The sequence below is a fragment of the Sapajus apella genome, unplaced genomic scaffold, assembly GCF_009761245.1.
Source record: "Sapajus apella isolate SASKATOON/1434 unplaced genomic scaffold, GSC_monkey_1.0 scaffold24, whole genome shotgun sequence".
Classification (NCBI taxonomy): domain Eukaryota; kingdom Metazoa; phylum Chordata; class Mammalia; order Primates; family Cebidae; genus Sapajus; species Sapajus apella.
In genome coordinates, this window is record NW_022436964.1 from 15,911,788 (window position 1) to 15,932,070 (window position 20,283).

A 20,283-nucleotide genomic window follows, 5' to 3' on the forward strand; every position below is an offset into this window, starting at 1 on the left:
TTGTGGTCAACTGATTTTCTTTTCCTTTTTTTTGGTCTGGTTTATGTTCTCTCTTGATAATTTTCAATAAGAGTACCAAGATAATTCAATAGGAGAAAGAATAGGCTTTTCAATAAATGGTGGTGAAACAACTGGCTAACCACATACGAAAGAATGAAGTCATCTCTACCTCATATCATATACAAAAAAATTCAATCAGAATGAATCACAAACCCAAATGTAAGAGCTAGAACTATAAAACTCTGAAAAGAAAACATGAGAGTAAATCTTCATAACCTTGGGTTAGGCAATGCTTTCTTAGATCACACCAAAAGCACCAGCAACAAGGGGAAAAAAATTGGATATCAAAATTTAAAAATTTTGTGCTTCAAAAGACACTATCAAAAAAGTAAAAGACAACCCAGAGAATGAAAGAAAATATTTGCAAATCATATATCTGATAATGGGCTTGTGTCCAGAATATATCAAGAACTCTTATAACTCAATAATAAAAAGACAACTCAACTAAAAATGGGCAAAGGGTCTGAGTGAGCATTTCCCCAAAGAAGATATAAATTGCCAGAAAGCACATACAAGATGTTCACTATCGTTAGTCATTAGAGCAATGCAAATCAAAACCACAGTGAGATACTACTTCATCCCTACCAGGATGGCCAAAAGAAAAAAAGACAGGCAATAACATATGTTGGTGAGGATGTAGAGAAACTCTGGAACCCATATACATTGCTGGTGGGATTGTAAAATGATACAGCTGCTTTGGAAAAGAGTTTGACAGTTCCTCAAAACGTTATCAGAGAGTTACCATCTGACCCAGAAATTCCACTTCTAGGTTTACATTCAGAAGAAATGAAAATATACGTGCATATAAAACCTTGTCCATGAATGTTCTTAACAGCATTATTCATAAAGGCAAAAGGGAAGCATCCCAAATACCCATCAACTGATGAATAAACAAAATATGGTATATCAATATAATGGAATATTCTGCAATAAAAAGAATAAACTACTAATATATGCTATGATGCTACAGATAAACCTCAAAAATATTCTGTTAAGTGAAAACAGCCAAACTGCAAAGTTTATATTATATGATTTATAGCAAAGGCCAGAGTAGGCAAAACCATAGAGACAGAAAACAAATTAGTAGTTGCCAGGGGCTGGGAAGAGGACGGAATGTGGAGTGACTGCTATTGGGTATGGGGTTTCTTTTGGGGGTAGTAAAAATGTTCTAAAATTACAAAATTGCTGAGCTTGGTGGCTCATGCCTATAATCCCAGCACTTTGGGTGGCCAGGGTGGGTGGATCACCTGAGGTCAGGAGTTTGCGACCAGCCTGGCCAACATGGTGAAACCCCATCTCTACTAAAAATACAAAAATTAGCCAGGTGTGGTGGCTCACACCTGTAATCCCAGTTATTTGGGAGGCTAAGAAAGGAGAATCACTTGAACCTGAGAGGCAGAGGTTGCAGCGAGCCAAGATAGTACCATTGCACTCCAGCTTGGGCAATAGAGTGAGACGACATCTCAAAAAAATTATTAATAAAATAAAATAAAATTAGAAAATGGTGATGGTCATATAACTTTGTGAATATATTAAGAATCATAGGCCTGTACACTTTAAAAGGGTAAAGCTTACAGATCTTAATTATATCTCAATAAAGCTGGTTTTTTTTTTATAAAGCAATGTAGCTATGTATTTAAATTTTTATAAGACAAAAATATGAATAAAATTTAAAAACAACTAAACAGAAAAATATCATGTGTATAATAGATAAGCAACATCCATAGTATATAACTATACTGTGAATAATATCTGAATAATAACAATAATAGACAAACATTTATAACATATAACTATGCTGTGAATAATATCCTAATACCACCATATTATATTATTATATTATATTATTTAGTAATATATAATATATAATACATATTATATATATATTATATAATATATATGTATATATAATATGTAATATCCTAATAGGCAGAGATTATAAACAAGCAATTTATAGAATAAGAAAAACAAACAACAATAGGAAAAATTGCTCATTAGCTATTATAAGAATAGCAAGATTATATTGTCTTTTTTTTTTTTAAATAAAAATAATAAAAATTTATTCAACTTTTTTTTATTGCATTTTAGGTTTTGGGGTACATGTGAAGAACATACAAGATTGTTGCATAGGTACACATGTAGCAGTATGATTTGCTGCCTTCCTCCCCTTCACCTATATCTGGCATTTTTCTCCATGCTATCTCTCCCCAACTCCCCACCCCCTGCTGTCCCTCCCCTATTTCCCCCCAACTTTGAAATCTGGCACTAGACAAGGATGCCCTCTCTCACCACTCCTATTCAATACAGTACTGGAAGTTCTAGCCAGAGCAATCAGGCAAGAAAAAGAAATAAAGGGTATTCAAATAGGAAAGGAGGAAGTCAAATTGTCTCTATTTGCAGACAACATGATTGTATATCTAGAAGACCCCATTGTCTCAGCCCAAAATCTCCTGAAACTGATAAGCAACTGCAGCAAAGTCTCAGGATACAAAATCAATGTGCAAAAATCACAAGCATTCCTATATACCAATAACAAAGAGAGCCAAATCAAGAACGAACTGCCATTCACAATTGCTATGAAGAGAATAAAATACCTAGGAATACAACTAACAAGGAACGTAAAGGACCTCTTCAAGGAGAACTACAAGCCACTGCTCAATGAAATAAGAGAGGGCACAAACTGATGGAGGAACATTCCATATTCATGATTAGGAAGAATCAATAACGTGAAAATGGCCACACTGCCCAAAGTAATTTACAGATTCAACACTATCCCTATCAAGCTACCAATGACCTTCTTCACAGAACTGGGAAAAAACACCTTAAACTTCATATGGAAACAATGAGAGCCTGCATAGCCAAGACAATTATAAGCAAAAAGAACAAAGTGGGAGGCATCACACTGCTGGACTTCAAACTATACTACAAGGCTACAGTAATCAAAACAGCATGGCACTGGTACCAAAACAGAGATATAGACCACTGGAACAGAACAGAGGCCTCGGAGGCAACACAACGTATCTACAACCATCTGATCTTTGACAAACCTGACAAAAACAAGCAATGGGGAAAGGATTCCCTGTTTAATAAATGGTGTTGGGAAAATTGGCTAGCCATGTGCAGAAGCAGAAACTGGACCCCTTCCTGACACCTTACACTAAAATTAACTCTAGATGGATTAAGGACTTAAACATAAGACCTAACACCATAAAAACCCTATAAGAAAATCTAGGGAAAACCATTCAGGACATAGGTGTAGGCAAGGACTTCATGACCAAAACACCGAAAGCATTGGCAACAAAAGCCAAAATAGACAAATGGGACCTAATTAAACTCCAGAGCTTCTGCACAGCAAAAGAAACAGTCATTAGAGTGAATCAGCAACCAACAAAATGGGAAAAAATTTTTGCAGTTTACCCATCTGACAAAGGGCTGATATCCAGAATTTACAAAGAACTAAAACAGATTTACAAGAAGAAAAAGCCCATTCAAAAGTGGGCCAAGGATATGAACAGACACTTTACAAAAGAAGACATACATGAAGCCAACAAACATATGAAAAAATGCTCATCATCTCTGGTCATTAGAGAAATGCAAATCAAAACTACATTGAGATACCATCTCACGCCAGTTAGAATGGTGATCATTAAAAAATCTGGAGACAACAGATGCTGGAGAGGATGTGGAGAAATAGGAACACTTTTACACTGTTGGTGGGAGTGTAAATTAGTTCAATCATTGTGGAAGACAGTGTGGCGATTCCTCAAGGACATAGAAATAGAAATTCCATTTGACCCAGCAATCCCATTACTGGGTATATATCCAAAGGATTACAAATCGTTCTACTATAAAGACACATGCACACGAATGTTCATTGCAGCACTGTTTACAATAGCAAAGACCTGGAACCAACCCAAATGCCCATCGATGATAGACTGGACAGGGAAAATGTGGCACATATACACCATGGAATATTATGCAGCCATCAAAAATGATGAGTTTGTGTCCTTTGTAGGGACATGGATGAACCTGGAAACCATCATTCTCAGCAAACTGACACAAGAGCAGAAAATCAAACACCACATGTTCTCACTCATAGGCGGGTGTTGAACAATGAGAACACATGGACACAGGGAGGGGAGCACTGTTTTTTAAAAATAAATAATAAAATCAAAATAAGAAAATGTCAATAGATTTGATTACCTGAGAGTTAAAAAACTTGTCCCATTAAAAACCTGATAAATTATACAAACTGGAAAAATCTGCAACACATGCCATATTTTATGAAATTGAAGATAACATTGATTGTACCATTAACTTATATGCCCCTAAAAAAAATGAACTTTCCAAGATGGGGAGTCTCTAAGGGAGGCTCGCTAAAACTGGAACATTAAAGGGCTGCATCCTCCAAAATGCACCATGGGCTACAGGAAAAACCGTGGCTTCCAGCCTTGGCACAGGCCTAAGAAAGGTGAAAAAATCTTCCTTAAAAATTGGAACCATGGTTGGGTGTGGTGACTTAAGCCTGTAATCTCAGTACTTTGGGAGGCAGAGGTCAGTGGATCACTTGAGGCCAGGAGTTCAAAACAGCCTGGCCAACATGATGAAAACCCATCTTTACTAAAAGCCAAAACTAGCTGGGCATGGGTGGTGCATGCTTGTAATCACAGCTACTCAAGAGGCTGAGGCAGAAGGATCACTTGAACTGGGGAGACAGAGGTTGCAGTGAGCAGAAATTATGCCACCGCATTCCAGCCTGGGTGACAGAGTGAGACCCTATCTCAAAAAAAAAAAAATGGAACCACAAGCTGGTATTAATGTGGCTTGCAATTTCAATAAACACTATCTTATAGTCTATTCTAGGCCAAAGAAACCTTGGGCAAATAATTTAATTTATGAAGGTGTCAATTTGAGAGCAATTTTAAGATACCACTGAGAGAGTCAAATGTGGAAAAAAGTTTTAGAGTAAAAGAAGGTTTAAAAAGGGGTTAATATCTTTATGGAATTGGTATTAATAATTTTGAAAAATAACAAACACCCAATATAAATGGTCAAGTGTTAAAAGCTCAATTCTCAAAGGAACTACAAATGCCTAATAAACATGAATAAGGGTTGAACCTTACCAGTACTTAAGAAATGCAAAATAAGACAATCAGATAACATTTTTTACTTATCAGAGTGACATAATTTAAAAGCCACAATGCTAGCTAAGGGCTGGTGGAATGCAGGCTCAGTAGCACAATCTCTCTGTGCAGTTACATGCATTTTATTACCCTTGTGCCCCTTTCTTGGAATCCATTCTAAAGAAATAATCCTAAATTTGGACAGAGTGTTGATCTGAAATTAGGTTCATAAACCAGCAAGAAACAGCGAAAGGAAAACAATGTAGATGCCCATTACTGAAAGAATGGTTAAATAGATTATGGTGGAAAAAAAAATAGATTATGTTACATCATAATTTTAATGTTGTGTTGAAATTTCAAATGGTGCCTTGTAGAATATACAATGATATGGAAAACATAACATTATAAACTATTGGTGTTATAAAGTTATGTGAAAAAAGAGGACATATACCTAAAATAGTGTACCATTATGCTACCATTTTAATATAAATACATAAAGCATAGAAATAAAGGTTGGTAGAAAGTACATCAAAATATTAGCAGTGGATATCTCTGGGTTGTGGCATTTCAAGGAATTTTTTTTTTTTTTTTTTTTTTACAAAAAAAAGATTTTTTATAAAAATCTTCTTGTATTTTCCAACATTTTTACATTGCAAATGTTTGATTTTCATTAATTAAAAAATCTCCAATAAATATTATGAGGAAAATTTGTCTTACTTAAATATAAATCATGAATATTCTTTTTCATTTGTGTGTGGCTAAAGTTTCATGTTTTAGTTTATGAACTTGGACCACAGAATAGCAAAATGATAAAATAACTATATGTAGGGTTATTTTCTCCTTTCACATACCTTAAAAACTTACCACAGATAGGACATATTCATTGCAAAAATTTAATAAATATCAATATAAAGGAAAATAAGGGCCCACATACTTCCTTGATCTGGAATAAGCATTGTTAGCTTTGGGTTTAATTTGCTTTTCTTTTTCTAGTTACTTGAGGTTTAAAGTTAGGATATTGAATTCAGATTTTTCCCCCTTTTTTTTTTTTTAAGGTAGGAGTTTACACCTATAAATTTTCCTCTGAGCACTGCCTTCACTGCATCCCATAAATTTTTGGTATATTTGTTTTTATTTTCATTCATCTCTGAGGTTTTTCTGATTTCCTTGTGATTTATTCTTTAACTCATTGCTAAAGAGTGTGTGGTTTAATTTTCAAATATTTATGAAGTTTTCACTGTTTATTGATTCATTCCATTGTGATCAGAAAAGATACTCTGTATGATTTCAATCATTTTAAATTTATTGAAACTTGTTTTGTGGCTTAACATATGATCTATGCTAGCGAATGTCCCATGAGAATAACTGCTGTTTTATATATTCCTTTAGAATTCTGCTGTGCATTCAAGGTGTACAGACTGATTACTACATATAAGGTAAATAAATCTACATTTAACAAACTAATGTGCTGCTAACACATCATTTTTTATTGGCTGTATACTATTCCATTATTTGACTATATCATAATATATTTAACCAGTATGTTTTATGATTGGACATTTAGATAGCTTGTAAATTTTTTTCACCACTAAACAGGACTCTAGTGATATGGCATCAATAAACACCGGACTGGCATGCTTAACCATAATTACTAAGTAATTACTGCTGCAGGGAAAGAAATAGCATTAATTCTTCCAATAAAAATCTTGCAAAGATACAAAAATTAGCAACTAAAAGTAAAAAAAAAAAATTCATAAGAATCTTACCTTGAATTTTCTTGAAAACTCTGGAATTCATGAACTTTAGAAATCTGTCTGCATAAAAGCTTGGTCTATGAACGGAAACAGTGTCCTGAAGAGACAAAAACCAGGATCACAGGGTTACCTCTTACTGTTCATCTCAAGTCAGAAGACAGATCTATGGAGCTGGTTCTCTGTTAGCCAACATTATTAACCAGAGGTGACCCAGAGACAGAGAACAATGCCCTGTGTCCCGCAGGGCCCAGGAGTCTGGGGCTGTGGGAGGAGGGCACAGACTCAACTGGAACAAATATTCTAGACACTCAACGCAAAACCAAGCAGGGGAGAGTTAGCAAAAAAACTCTGCTACGTAAATCAAAACAGCTGTCCTTATTCATAACATTGTGTCCCAGGAGGAGATTTTAAGTTCTTTTTTTACACACAGGCAATCAGTGCATCAAGAGTCATCTGGAATGAAGGGTAACTCCCTTAATTATGAACAAAAATTAGGGACATAAACAAAACTATCCTAAAGTAAGGGTGACATTTAAGGTAAAAAAAAAATGCTTTAGTTTCATCTCCTAATAACAAGGTGAGGAGATGCTAGGAGGATTCCTAGGAGACAAGGCTAACAGATGACTTCTTTGCACTAAATTATCTGCTGATTGCATAGAGTTGAATTGAGTTAAATTGTTAACTCCATTCTTCTCTCATGCTTGGCAGGAGTCTTTAGGGCTGAAGGGTCATTTGATTACAAACCCAGGAAAGGGGATGGATGAGGGAGGTAATTTTCTATCTTTATTTAGTAATCATTTATCCAAATCATGTATCCAAGCTGCATACTTGTGGACATAGTAAATTTGCTTCTATAATGCTTCATTTTGAATTCAGGTTTAATGGACCCCAATACAGAAATTTCTAAAAATTTCAGTTTGGATCCTACTAAGTATCTGCAGTGGTGTTGGAAGAAAAAACATTTTGGACTAGAAGTCAGGAGACCTGGTGTTGGTTGTTAGCTCTGACTTTAAAAGGTTGTATATTCCTGGGAGAAGCCAGAGTTTCAGGGCCTCAGTTTCTTCATCTGTGAAATAGGGTGTTACAGAAGGCATATTATATTCCCTTGCAGTGAGGATAATCTATAATACTATAATTGGCATGTTATGAAGGTCACAGTTGCCAGATGCATCTTTGGTCACATTATAATGGTCATCTACACTCAGTGAGGCTTTAGGTATGGTGGGAAATTTATCACTAGTTTTTCTTTTCTTTTTTTGAGACTGAGTCTTGCTCTGTCAACCCAGCTGGAGTGCAGTGGCACAATCTCAGCTCACTGAAACCTCCACCTCCCAGGTTCAAGTGATTCTCCTGCCTCAGCTTCCTGAATAGCTGGGGTTACACACACCCACCACCACACCCAGCTAATTTTTGTATTTTTAGTAGAGAAGGTTTGACCATGTTGGCCAGGCTGGTTTGGACTCTTGTCCTCAAGTGATCTGCTAGGATTATAGGCATGAGCCACCATACCTGGCCCCACTACATCTTTTAAGATGTACACTTCTTGGTATCCTGGCAGTATCTGCCTGAAGCGAACACATTCTTCCCAACAAGTGCAGTAATTTAGAAATATCAGCAGAAGGCAAAAGCCTAAGGGGAATCCATAGAGGATTAAAGTTCAGCCCCTTGCCTACACAGAGCGGTTACATTGCTGTTCTCTTTGGCATGAATAAACATTGTTTAAGTAAGAGCCATGTCTGAAAACAAACAAAAAAAAGTTTATGATATATAACCAGCACAGAGATTTTTATTTAAAAAAAAAACTAAAAAACAGATGATAGGTTTTATTTCATTTTATTTTTTGAGATGGAGTCTCACTCTGTCACCCAGGCTGGAGTGCAGTGGTGTGATCTCTGCTCATTGCAACATCCACCTCCTGGGTACAAATGACTCTCATGCCTCAGCCTCTCCAGTAGCTGGGATTACAGGTGCACACCACCACATCCAGCTAATTTTCGTATTTTTAGTAGAGACAGGGGTTTCGCCATGTTGGCCAGGCTGGTCTTGAACTCCTGACCTCAAGTGATCCTCCTGTCTCTGTCTCCCCCCAAAGTGTTGGGATTACAGGCATGAGCCACTGCAACCAGCTGGAAGACAGGTTTTAAACAGACAAAGGTGGGACAAGACTAGATGATTCAGATCCATCTGGTAACAGGAAATTGAAATGGTCTCAGAAAACAGGAGGGGAGTGGAATGAGGGTATTCACTCTCTCCCCTTCAATGTTTGAGATACTATGTATGCAGTTCCTTCCATTCTCAGCTGGAAGGAAACATAAAATTAACCTACCATATTGACCTCCTTTCATAGGAGGAATTTTTGATCTGAATAAGACTGAGGTTAATTCTTCTTTTTTAATTAAAAATTATTCTTTTAGAGAAAGGGTCTCGCTATATTCAAGACTGCTGGACTTGAACTCCTGGGCTCAGGCGATTGTCCTGCTGCAGGCTCTTGAGTAGCCAGGACTACCAGCACATGCCCCTATATCCAGCTTAGAGGTTAATTCTTGGGAATAAAGGTGTAAACCTGTTGTTTAAAAGTACATTCTGACTAAAGTCAGTCCTTAGCCTCTGGAAAAAATGTAGATCTTTCATGCTGAAAGGTTTTTAATAGTCTTCCACAGAACAGAGAAATTATGTGTTCTTTTCCAAGAAAGAAGAAGAATATCATCTATAATTTATTCTCTTTCAAAAGAAAGTATCTGCTAACATCTAAAAAGGAAATGTGTGACCAAATCCTTGACCAATATATTCTTTGGAATTGCGACTTCAAGTTATTAACTTAGGCCAATAAATGTTGTTAGTAGCAGGAAGTAGAAATCTAATGTCTAGATGGGACTGGGTGTGTGTGTGCGTGTGTGTGTGTGTGTGTGTGTGTATGTGTGTCTGTGTGTGTGTGAAAGAGAGAGACGGAGACAGAGAGCACGGGAGAAAGAAGAGAGAAAAAAGGGGGAAACTGCTCGTTGATAACTTATTTTTTTCTTCAGTTACATCAATTAATACATCCCCAGCCAGGCATGGTGGCGCACACCTGTAATCTCAACACTTTGAGAAACTGAGGCAGGTGGATCATCTGAGGTCAGGAATTTGACACCAGCCTGGCCAACATGGCAAACCCCATGTCTACTAAAAATACAAAAATTAGCCAAGTGTGGTGGCACACGCCTGTAGTCCCAGCTAATCAGGAGGCTGAGGCAGGAGAATCACTTGAACCTGGGAGACAAAGGTTGCAGTGCGCCAAGATTGTGCCGCTGCACACCAGCATGGGCAACTGAGACTCCATCTCAAAAAAAAAAAAAAAATATCCTGAGGCAGCCAGCATGTATAAATGTTTATGTATAAATCTATACCAATTAAAAAGTTTTCACTTTCTGCGTCTGTATTTGTTAGGCATTGTGTTGAACACTGACGTGCATTATTTTGCCGCATCCTCACACCAGGTAGGTGTCATTACTATCCCCGGGTACAGGTGAGAAACAAGGGTAAGAGGCCAAATAACCAGCACTGTTCCTGGTCATATGGCTAGTTCAGCAGCGAATGCCCAGCTCTAAGCCAGGCTGTCCACCATCAGAGTCACGGTGCACACTTCCTGCAGTTTGGTTGTGTGAAAACTTCATTACTGATCATCTCTATGAAAAAAGTCCTCTCTCAAAGTTAGGTCCTTTGGGCTTCACATAGACACAGATATCATTTTGTTTTTCTGACCACCAGGCTGTATATCATATATTTAAATAGCTATTCAATTTATTTTGGCTTTATTCTCAGATTTGAACCAATCTATTAGCCTAAGATTCTGAGTTTATAAAGACTGTTCTTTCATTTCCTCTTAGAGTCTAGCAATACAGTTTCCTGCACATACTCTGAAGTCTCTGAGAAGGCAGAAATACATACAGTGTAATAATGAAAATAAGTCACTTACCCCATCATAAACAAGAGCTTTCCAGGAATGTTCTAACTTCTTCATTAACCTAAACATAAATGGAAAATCTCATTTGGTGATTTTTCATCAGAATCTTTTGTAGATTGATTTTGAAATAATAAAAGACCACTCCCCAAACTTCTTACCTATATGATTGTAGAATATCAATAATGCCCATAAATAAGAGTAGTTTTTCTCCCCTATGGCTTTTAGCTGGAATGCCCCCCATTCTGTTGATAGAGCAAAGAGAAAATATTTGATTACATATTATAAGAATAGCAAGTTAAAAAATTATTTCTAACAAATAGACTGAAAATAAAAATAGACAATTTTTAAGAACTCTGGGCTATTGCCCAGTCATCTTCTTTTGTTTGTTCTTTTGTTTTTGTTTTTTGGGCATCAGTTAAGGTCATCCTGGAAATTCAGAATGATGTATTAATACTTCCCCACAAAGGAGAATAATACCATAGCTGCCGACTCTGAAGAGTTAGATGGGAGGAATCCAAACTTATTTCTACTTTAAAACCACGAGCAAGAATTTTTAGAGCATTGTAAAATATTCCTTTTAAAAAATGCAATACTTTTTTCTGATCAAAAGAGTAATGTATATTTACTTTTAAAAACAAAATACAGAAAAACGCAAAGAAAAAGTATAATCAAACAGCTATTCCTAGGATGCAAAGATAACTACTAACATCTAGTACACTTTTCCTGTGTGTGTGTGTGTGTATTTAGTCCAGAAAGGGTATTATTTATCAGATTTTATAATCTGATTTTTTAACTTGCTAAATTATAAATATTTTCTTATATTCAAGCTAATATGATTTTTAATAGCTTTATAGTATTTAACCATACTAATATAGGACAATTTAACTGATTATTAGACATTTAGATTGATTTGCAAGAAAGGACTTTTCAAAAAATATTAATATGTGTTAATTTCCTTTACAAAAGTGAAATATGCCCATGGTTTAGTCATTGTTGGAGAATTCTAGAAGGCACGCACTTATGGTCGTGGAAAATGCTTCCTTTCAGTCTCCTTGCTCAGCTAGTACACATACCTGATGAAATCTATCATTTCAATAACTTACTATGGTTGTAATTGTTTCTGCTAGTCAATATGCACTTTATCCATGCAAATTAATCCTGTAGTTACTATCACATCTGGCTGGGGCAAGAGACCACATCTGCCAGGGTGCAGGACTAGAACAACAGAATCGCCTTAGGCAGATAAAAAGCACTGAATTGCAAACATCATTCTTATTGTGTATTTGCTTAAAACATCTTTATTCAGGCAGAGTGCAGTGGCTCACACCTATAATCCCAGCACTTTGGGAAGCCAAGGCAGGTGGATCACTTGAGGCCAGGAGTTTGAGACCAGCCTGGGCAACATGGTAAAATACCTTGTCTCTACTAAAAATACAAAAATTAGCCAGGTGTACTGGTGCATGTCTATAATCTCAGCTACTCGAGAGGCTGAGGCAGGAGAATCGCTTGAACCCGGGAGGTGGAGGTTGCAGTGAACTGAGATGGCACCACTGCACTCCAGCCTGGGTGACAGAGCAAGACTCTGTTTCAAAAAAAAAATAAACAATAAAACATGTTTGTTCACATTCAAAGTTTATTCCTTCCTCTTGTGGTGAATGTTTTGAATATGTAGTTAATGGGGGGAAAAAACATTTTCAGCCATTGTTAAAATAAATGGAGCCATTTGAAAAAAGAAACCAAGTGAGTGAAGGAGTAATAACCAGAGAAACTGCCACTCATCTAGTTATCTAGTTACCTCCTAAAATGGAGACCAGTTTAACCCATTTTAGCACCAAGTAGGAATTCATTCCTAGAGTCCCATCCTAAGGTGAATGTGACTGTCTATAATTACCCAGTGATATGGGGTGCCACAATCAAGAGAGTGGGTGGGTATGTGGCTGCACTTACGTGTCTGGGTTCTCTGTGATTATCCCATCTCCAGATTTCCCTGGACCCTGGATAGATTCCATAGCTGTTGAGTAGAGAACCTTCTGCATCCCAGGTCGCTTAGCATCAGGCACATTTTGTGAGTTCTCCTCCTCTTTCTCTTTGATGGAATGGTCAAGGAAGTGAATTCCCAACAGAAGGCTATAGTCCATGATCTTGAAGCTTTCCAGCACCTGAATGAGAAAAAGAACCAGGAAGCCAGTCAACACAAAGGTCTGTTCATCTCATCTACTCAGAATCAGAGAGCTCGCTATATGCAGACACACAGCCCCTGTTACCCCTCCCAGCGGGGTAGCTGAACGATGAAGAATCAAAATAAAAACACTTGAGGTTATTACTAGGCCACACGCAAGAAGGATTATCACAATGGCTCCAAGATGGGAATTTTATGCAACTCTGACACAAGCACATGTTTTCTTAACCCTCCACGAAAGTTCCACTAATAGCACTGATTGAGCATTTTCCGCATGCAAGTGCTACAAAGCTCACTTACATTCAATCTTCTCAACAACCCTACAAGCTAGGTACTACTGTTATCTCTGTTTCACAGATGAAAAACTGGAGGCACAGAGAGATAAAGTAATTTGCTCAATATGACACAGCTCATAAGTGACAGAGACCCAAGCAGTCAACTCCGGTGTCCACACTCTTAAACAGCAGAGCAGAGAAACCAACAACCAACATTCTCTACAAGCTTGTACCCTCTGCAGCATGAAGATGCAGCTCGAATGCGTCTTTGTCTGAATTGTTCTCATAATCTTCAACTTGTGGGAAGTCAGTAGTCTTCTTTTCAAAGCCTGTCTTTCAAAGTTGCCATTCCATCCTTTACAAATATATAATCTCAACAAAGAATAGTATTTCACATTTAATTATCCACTCAGCAGACCATGGGGAGACAAGGGAATTAAAAATAGTTGGATGTAGCCAGACAAAAGAGATGGCAGTGCTCTGAAAAGAAAATGACAGGAGACAAGGTCTAGGTACCAGAATGTTGAGATGGCTTCAGGGTATAGGTGAGGCTTTGACACTCAGGACTTTTTTAGATGGAAGAGCAGTGTTCAGGAAGAATGCCTGCAAACTGGGTGTTTTCTTCTATGACAAAGTTCTTTTTCTACTAGTTCGTATATGATTCTCCCCTACAACAGACTTTTTAATACCTGGTATTTCTTACGCAAAGCTGCTCAGAAAATCAAAACAGCCCAGAAAGTAAGACAACCCTGGTGGTCAGAACAGCTGTCTCTGAACCAACGTGAGAAGGTGTTCCTATACTTTATAGGAAACACCTTCAAGGATCATAGCCTATAGATAATTGTTTAGGGATAAAATAATCCAGAATTTCTTATGCTTCCTGTTCTTGCTCAGCCCAATTGCCTTTTGATATTTATGATATAGTAAAGAGGGGATCAGGCCTGAGGATTCAATTACCTGTGGCTGCCACTTCATGAATGCCACCTGAAAAAAGGCTTTATGAACTGTGGCATATGGCCTTCAAAAACTGTGGTTATTCTGCACCATGGGCATTTTTGCCATCAATGAGAACTGACAGTGGGCTGCAAATGAGTATCAATTATTCCAGGGTGTTCACGCTTCATCTTTCAAAATACTAAGTCAAGTTCAGAAGGAGTCAGGCAGGAGCTAAGGGTAGAATCTCGCCACTGAAGAGGTTTGGGCTGTGGGATTTTCTAACCCAGGTCACCTTAGAGTGCCTGATAACAATGTGGAATCAGCCTTCCTAATGGAAGGCAGAGTGATAACAAGATTGGAGGAGGGAGGAAGGAAGGAAAGGGTGATAGGAAATGCTTCTTACCACTGATCCAATGCTTGAGTATCAGACCCTTTAGTTGGTTCTCCATGGAGGTGTATCAGTAGCATAGACCATGGGAGAAAAGCAAGACTGTTTTACGTCAAGAGCGCCGAGAGTCAGACTCTTAAAAGAAAATGCTAACAGATATTGGACGCTTTCTTCAGAGAGAAACATGGTAGAAGGGCCTTAATCTTTCTAATTCTCAACCATACTGAAATGATGGCTCAGGCACAGTACCCACCCAGACAACTTCATCAACTCTTTACAATGAATGACCATCTGCAGATGCTAATTTCCCCACTCACATTTATCAGTGCTAGTGCTTCCTTTCTTGGAGAGACTTGGATAAGGGCATGGGGAATGGAGGATAAAGAGCTCGGACTCTGTGACCTTAGGCAGGTCACATCATCTCCTTGTGGGTCAGTTTCCTCGTCTGTAAAATGGTGACAACATTACCTACCGTAAAGAGTGCTTGTAAAAATTAAATGTGGCAATGCAAGTCAAGTGCTTAGAAAAGTCCCTAGCATAAAGTGCTTAATTAATTGCTAGCTCTTATCACTATGATTATAATTCATGGTGACTCATCCCTACAGTAGCTCAAGAGACAACAGGTGTCAGCTTGAAGTAAACATTCCTAGAATCGCACTTCTGGAAACAAGTGTCACTAAATTAGCCAACAAAAATAGAACTATATTGCTGGCCTGCTTACCAGTGTCATTTTGGCAAATCTCGATTCCTTTGGAAGCTCTGGGTTTGTGGAATACCAAGGGGTATGGCCTGGATGGCTGACAATGCAGGAATTTTCAATTGGCAAAAACACAGTCTTGTGCCCCACACAGCCCCATTTGTCAATGTTTCCTCCAAAGCAGTAAACTGGCTTCAAAAGCAAGTTCTAATAAGACTCTGACAATACTGTGAATGTTCCTGGCAGGCACCCAGAATCATTTACTCAAGTTAGGAGTGGTCAAGCTTAAAAGTATTCCTGACACCATGATTTTCCTCTGCAGAGTATCCATGAATTAATTCTGCTTGTTAAAAAGCTTTTCTTAAAAAAATGCTTTTCTTATATCGCCATGCAATATTCAACCCTGCAAAGCATTTTCCTCAGCAAAGCATTCATGAGTTGTCAAGAAGCTTTTTTAAAAAATGAAATCCTTTTTCTTCTATTTTTCCTTCAATATTCAACCTGAACTGTGTGTTTTGTACTTGCAGTCTTTTTCCCTGCCCATGAACAGGCCCAAGAGAACTGTGCATTTTACAGGGGAGACAAAGTCAGGCTGTATGGTCCAAACTGAACTACTGGATAAAGTAAGACACTATCCTGATGCTGTACAGGGTCCAATGTCTGTTTTGGTTTATTTATTTTTTTAAGGAATAAATTCCAAGAGAGAATTAACTCTTGAAAAAGTGATTTAAAAATGTTAAAAAGAGCTTCATTTCCTCTGTACTCTTCTATTGGATTGCCGGCATCTGAGAAGGGTGCTGAGTTGTCCTTGTGAGGCCAAGACTCCTACTTTCAGAGAGAAAGGCTTAAAAAAAGAAATTCTATCTCCTTATGTGGAAAGCTGACCATTGCAGTTAGAGTTTGGGTTAGGCAAAGTCACCATCGATTAAGAAATCTGAAGGAACAAAAACAGAAATGTATATGAATATATTTTAAAACAAAATAAAAGACTTCCGTAATGAGAAATTCTGGGAACAGATTTAGTCACGTATTTTTAAGATCTGCATCAATTAGGAACAAAATAGTTCCGTTACTCATATCATCCGAGTCATTTAATTAAAATAATAGATAAATCTGCCAACAACTTAACATGTGTGAGCTTTAAGAGTGAGGGGCATTCTGCAACATGCCAGGCACCAGTTGGTCCAGTTCATCATTCAGTGGTGCACATTTCCAGAATGTCTGTCTGACCTTGCTGTTGCTGGAGGATTCTGTACCTGTGCATTTGCCATTCAAAATGTGGGTTACAATGCAAATACAGGTGCCTTTCGATCTAGCTCTGGCAGGACTTTACTTCCCCATTTGTAAAAAAAGGAAACAAGAATGATTCACAGAACTATTTAAAACTGAAAGCAAGCTGGAATACTGCAATGTTTTTTATTGCCAAAGTCAGATTTTTTCTTCCGTCTCTCTCAAGGACTAACTTAAGTCAATAACAACATTGGAATGTAGTGAAAAAGTCAATGTCAGAGTCAATGTCAAGGCAGCTGATAGAGTACCCTGAAGACATGATCAAAAACTACCTGTTTCTGAAATAAGAGCATATTCCCCAGGTTTTCAGGGCTGGTGATGCATGAGGGCTCTTGCAACTTCTGTAGATTTGGGACCTAATGTAGAACTACTGTAACTGAGAATCACAGGCATTCCTGTCTTCATGACCAAAGACTACAAAGAGCAGGTGGTCCTCCTTTTGCTTTTACATCTTAAACATCACACTCCTTAGCCCACTGCAAACTATCTCCTGTCCTGCTGCTAGCAGGAGCTGGTGTGGCTGCATGGTGGTTAAGACTTCTTGCTCTGGAAGCAGACGGCCTGGTTTGACCCATGGCTCCCCAACTTGTTTGTTTTTGGGCAACGAATCTAACATTTCAGGTATCTATTCTAACCTGTACTACCTCTATAATAGGGGTTCCTACCAAATAATTCCTATCAGAGTTATTGTGAAGATCAACTGAGTTAATCCGTGCCAAGTCTTAGGCACACAAAAGGCACATTTAATGTCAGCTACTCATGCTATTATTTCTCCACCAGCCCAATCAATCCCTGTGACCATCCCACCTTGAATCTCCCCTCTCCCTTAGCTATTGTGCCCTGCCTTCTGAGTGTTGTCTTTGTATTTGACTTTTTCACTTTTTCTTCCTGTGCCCTAAAGGTGTTCGCCAAAGTTCTCTAACTCTGTTCTCTACTTTCTAGTACTTACATTCATTGACTCTTTTGGTGGGAAAAAAATGTTTAAGTGCCATGCACTGTGGAAGCTGTTGGATCTTCAGGGATAAATAAAACAGATAAGTGTACCATACTCAATATTAAACAAGCCCGAATTACACATTGTAATAAGGCCTGGAGGGAACAATCAGGGAGTACCTACTTTTGATTGGGGGGCATTTCAACAGTCCAGGTAAGAGATGGTAATACTTGAATGAGTAGCTGCAGTTGGGGAGCTCAAGGAAGAAGTGGATAGATTTGAGATCTTCTTAAAGGTAGATTCCAGTTACCTTCTTTCTACAGAAAATTTCTAAACTGTTGCATTTAATCTGACTTCATTCCTAAGCTGCAGCCCCAACATATTTCCTTCAGAACATCTCTAAACTTCTTTATCAAATTAAAAAAAGTTTTTTTGAGTCTTACTCTGTTGCCCAGGCTAGAGTGCAGTGATGCAAACACGGCTCATTGCAGCCTTGGCCTTTTGGGCTCAGGTGATCCTCCCATCTCAGCCTCCCAAGTGGCTGGAATTACAGGTGCATACCACCACGCCTGGCTAATTTTTTGTGGAGATGGGTTTTGCCTTGCTGCCCAGGCTGGCCTTGAACTCCTGGGCTCAAGCGATCCAACCACCTCGGCCTGCCAAAGTGCCGGGATTATAGGCATAAGCCACCGTGACCAGCCTTCTAAATGTCCACACGTGGCCATGCTACAACCCTAAATTCTTATCTCACCCCAAAGCAGTTCTTTCTCCTCACTTCCCTCTTTTATTTGAAATCATTCTAATGTGATTTCACACTTCACGGCTCCTTTTCCTTCACTATGTTACCCAATCCTGCCGCTTCTATTATCAAAACATTCCTTCTCTCTAACGATAATGATTTAATCCCAGTTTCACCACCCCCCCACCCCGCCTTTTTTTTTTGAGATGGAATCTCACTCTGTCACCCAGGCTGGAGTGCAATGGCACAAGCTCGGCTCACTGCAACCTCCGCCTCCTAGGTTCAAGCGGTTCTCCTGGTTCAGCCTCCCAAGTAGCTGGGATTGCAAGTATGAATCACCACGCTCAGCTAATTTTGTATTTTTAGTAGAGTTGGGGGTCTCCATGTTGATCAGGCTGGTCTTGAACTTCTGACCTCAGGTGAACCCCCGATCTTGGCCTCCCAGAGTGCTAGGATTACAGATGTAAGCCATCGTGCCTGGCCCAGTTTCCTATTCTTTCCTCACGAATCCATTCCTGACATGTGATCTTGACCAGATCACATCATGTCGCTACTCAAAGCCTTCAGTCTCTCATCATTACTTGGTGTCAGTGCTTCAATTTGGCATAGAAGGTCCACACTAATATGGCCCCAGTCAGTGTCTTTTTGTTATTTATTGCCTGCCTAGAGACACTTGCCAGGCTAGTCAACTGGAACTTCTTAATTACCCCTAAATGTGCTCTGAAGATGTAAACCCTGATGCTTCTTCTAATGTTGTTTCTTCTAGATAGTCCTTACCATCTTTTCAAATCCTACTGTTTTTTCAAAGCCTGTCTCTACTCCAGGTAAATTTACTAATGATTTCAACAAACTATTGGGATATGTCTCCCCTCTGAAGACCCAAGCACGTTATTAGTGTCTCTCTGTCATATGAAATTCTATCTCAGGTTACATCTATATTCTTTCTATTATACACACAAGACTTCATGTCTCAGCAAAGACTAGTTTGACTTAGTGCATCTTGTGTGCTCTAAACATAATAGGAATGAATATTTGTTATATTACTTTCCACATGTATAAGCAAGTGAAAACCAAAATAGTCAGCAGCAAAGAATGTAAAATACTACACCTTGTATCTTAAATATAAGAACTTGATACCTGTGCATCATGATTACAATGCTCATGAACAAATTTTTGGCACTGAAAACATTTACTGTGCTTATGTGCTCTGGGTGGTCAAATACATAAAGATAAAAGCCTACAGGGCTTTCAAACCTACCCACACCATGGGTATTTTAAATACACTCTGTCAAGGGCAAAAATCAAGCTGATATTTATAGAGCTTCTTTTGATTTACTGTTTAGTAGGCATACAACTAAATGGCAGATAAAAGGCAAGGCTGTTTTGCTATAAAGTAGGCTGAGCTTTGAGTCTTAGTAAGACGATCACATTTTTCTTCAGGAAGCCTTTGCAAGAACAGCATGTCACAGGCTTGGTCAACTGCAAAGGCTCTTTAATCATCCCAGAATGCTTGGGGCTAGCCCTAAGATGGAAGACATCTCAAGGCCTCCTTAGCTTTCCTGCCCTCTGCTTCCTTGTCACAGGGGTTCTTATGGAAATTAACCCACTCTATACATACTTTATTGAGCACCTAGTATGTGTCAGCAACTCTTCTGTTTAAAATTCCCTTGTGTAGTCTAGCAGATATATAATAAAATTAGAACATCCCGATTTTACAACTGCTGATAAATGAACGGGTCCAGTCAGTCAGTGGTCACCAACAGCTACTAACATTGCAGAAAGAAAGGCATTCTGACATGATGTGCCTCCTGATGAGTGGAGACACCAAATATGAAGTCAGACCTAAATCTGACTCAACCAGTAGATCCTAAAACCCACACACAAAAAAAACACACAAGAGAGGAGCATGTTAGATGAAACAATGGGATGTAATCAGCAAAATCCAGATGCTCTGGGATAAACAAC

The 20,283-nt window shown here is 38.4% G+C and overlaps 1 protein-coding gene across 5 annotated transcripts in view; it reads right to left on the reverse strand.

Annotated features, from left to right (window-relative positions):
* The window catches only part of PIP5K1B (phosphatidylinositol-4-phosphate 5-kinase type 1 beta), a 344,249-nt gene that overhangs the window by 116,783 nt on the left and 207,183 nt on the right, over positions 1 to 20,283 (reverse strand). For all 5 annotated transcript variants that reach the window (XM_032290962.1, XM_032290961.1, XM_032290960.1 and 2 more), the window contains 4 exons: positions 12,828 to 13,039; positions 11,039 to 11,122; positions 10,893 to 10,941; positions 6,950 to 7,034 (listed from right to left, as the gene is read on the reverse strand). In XM_032290962.1, coding sequence (XP_032146853.1) covers positions 6,950 to 7,034; positions 10,893 to 10,941; positions 11,039 to 11,122; positions 12,828 to 13,039 — 430 coding nt within the window. The remainder of the gene's footprint in view (positions 1 to 6,949; positions 7,035 to 10,892; positions 10,942 to 11,038; positions 11,123 to 12,827; positions 13,040 to 20,283) is intronic.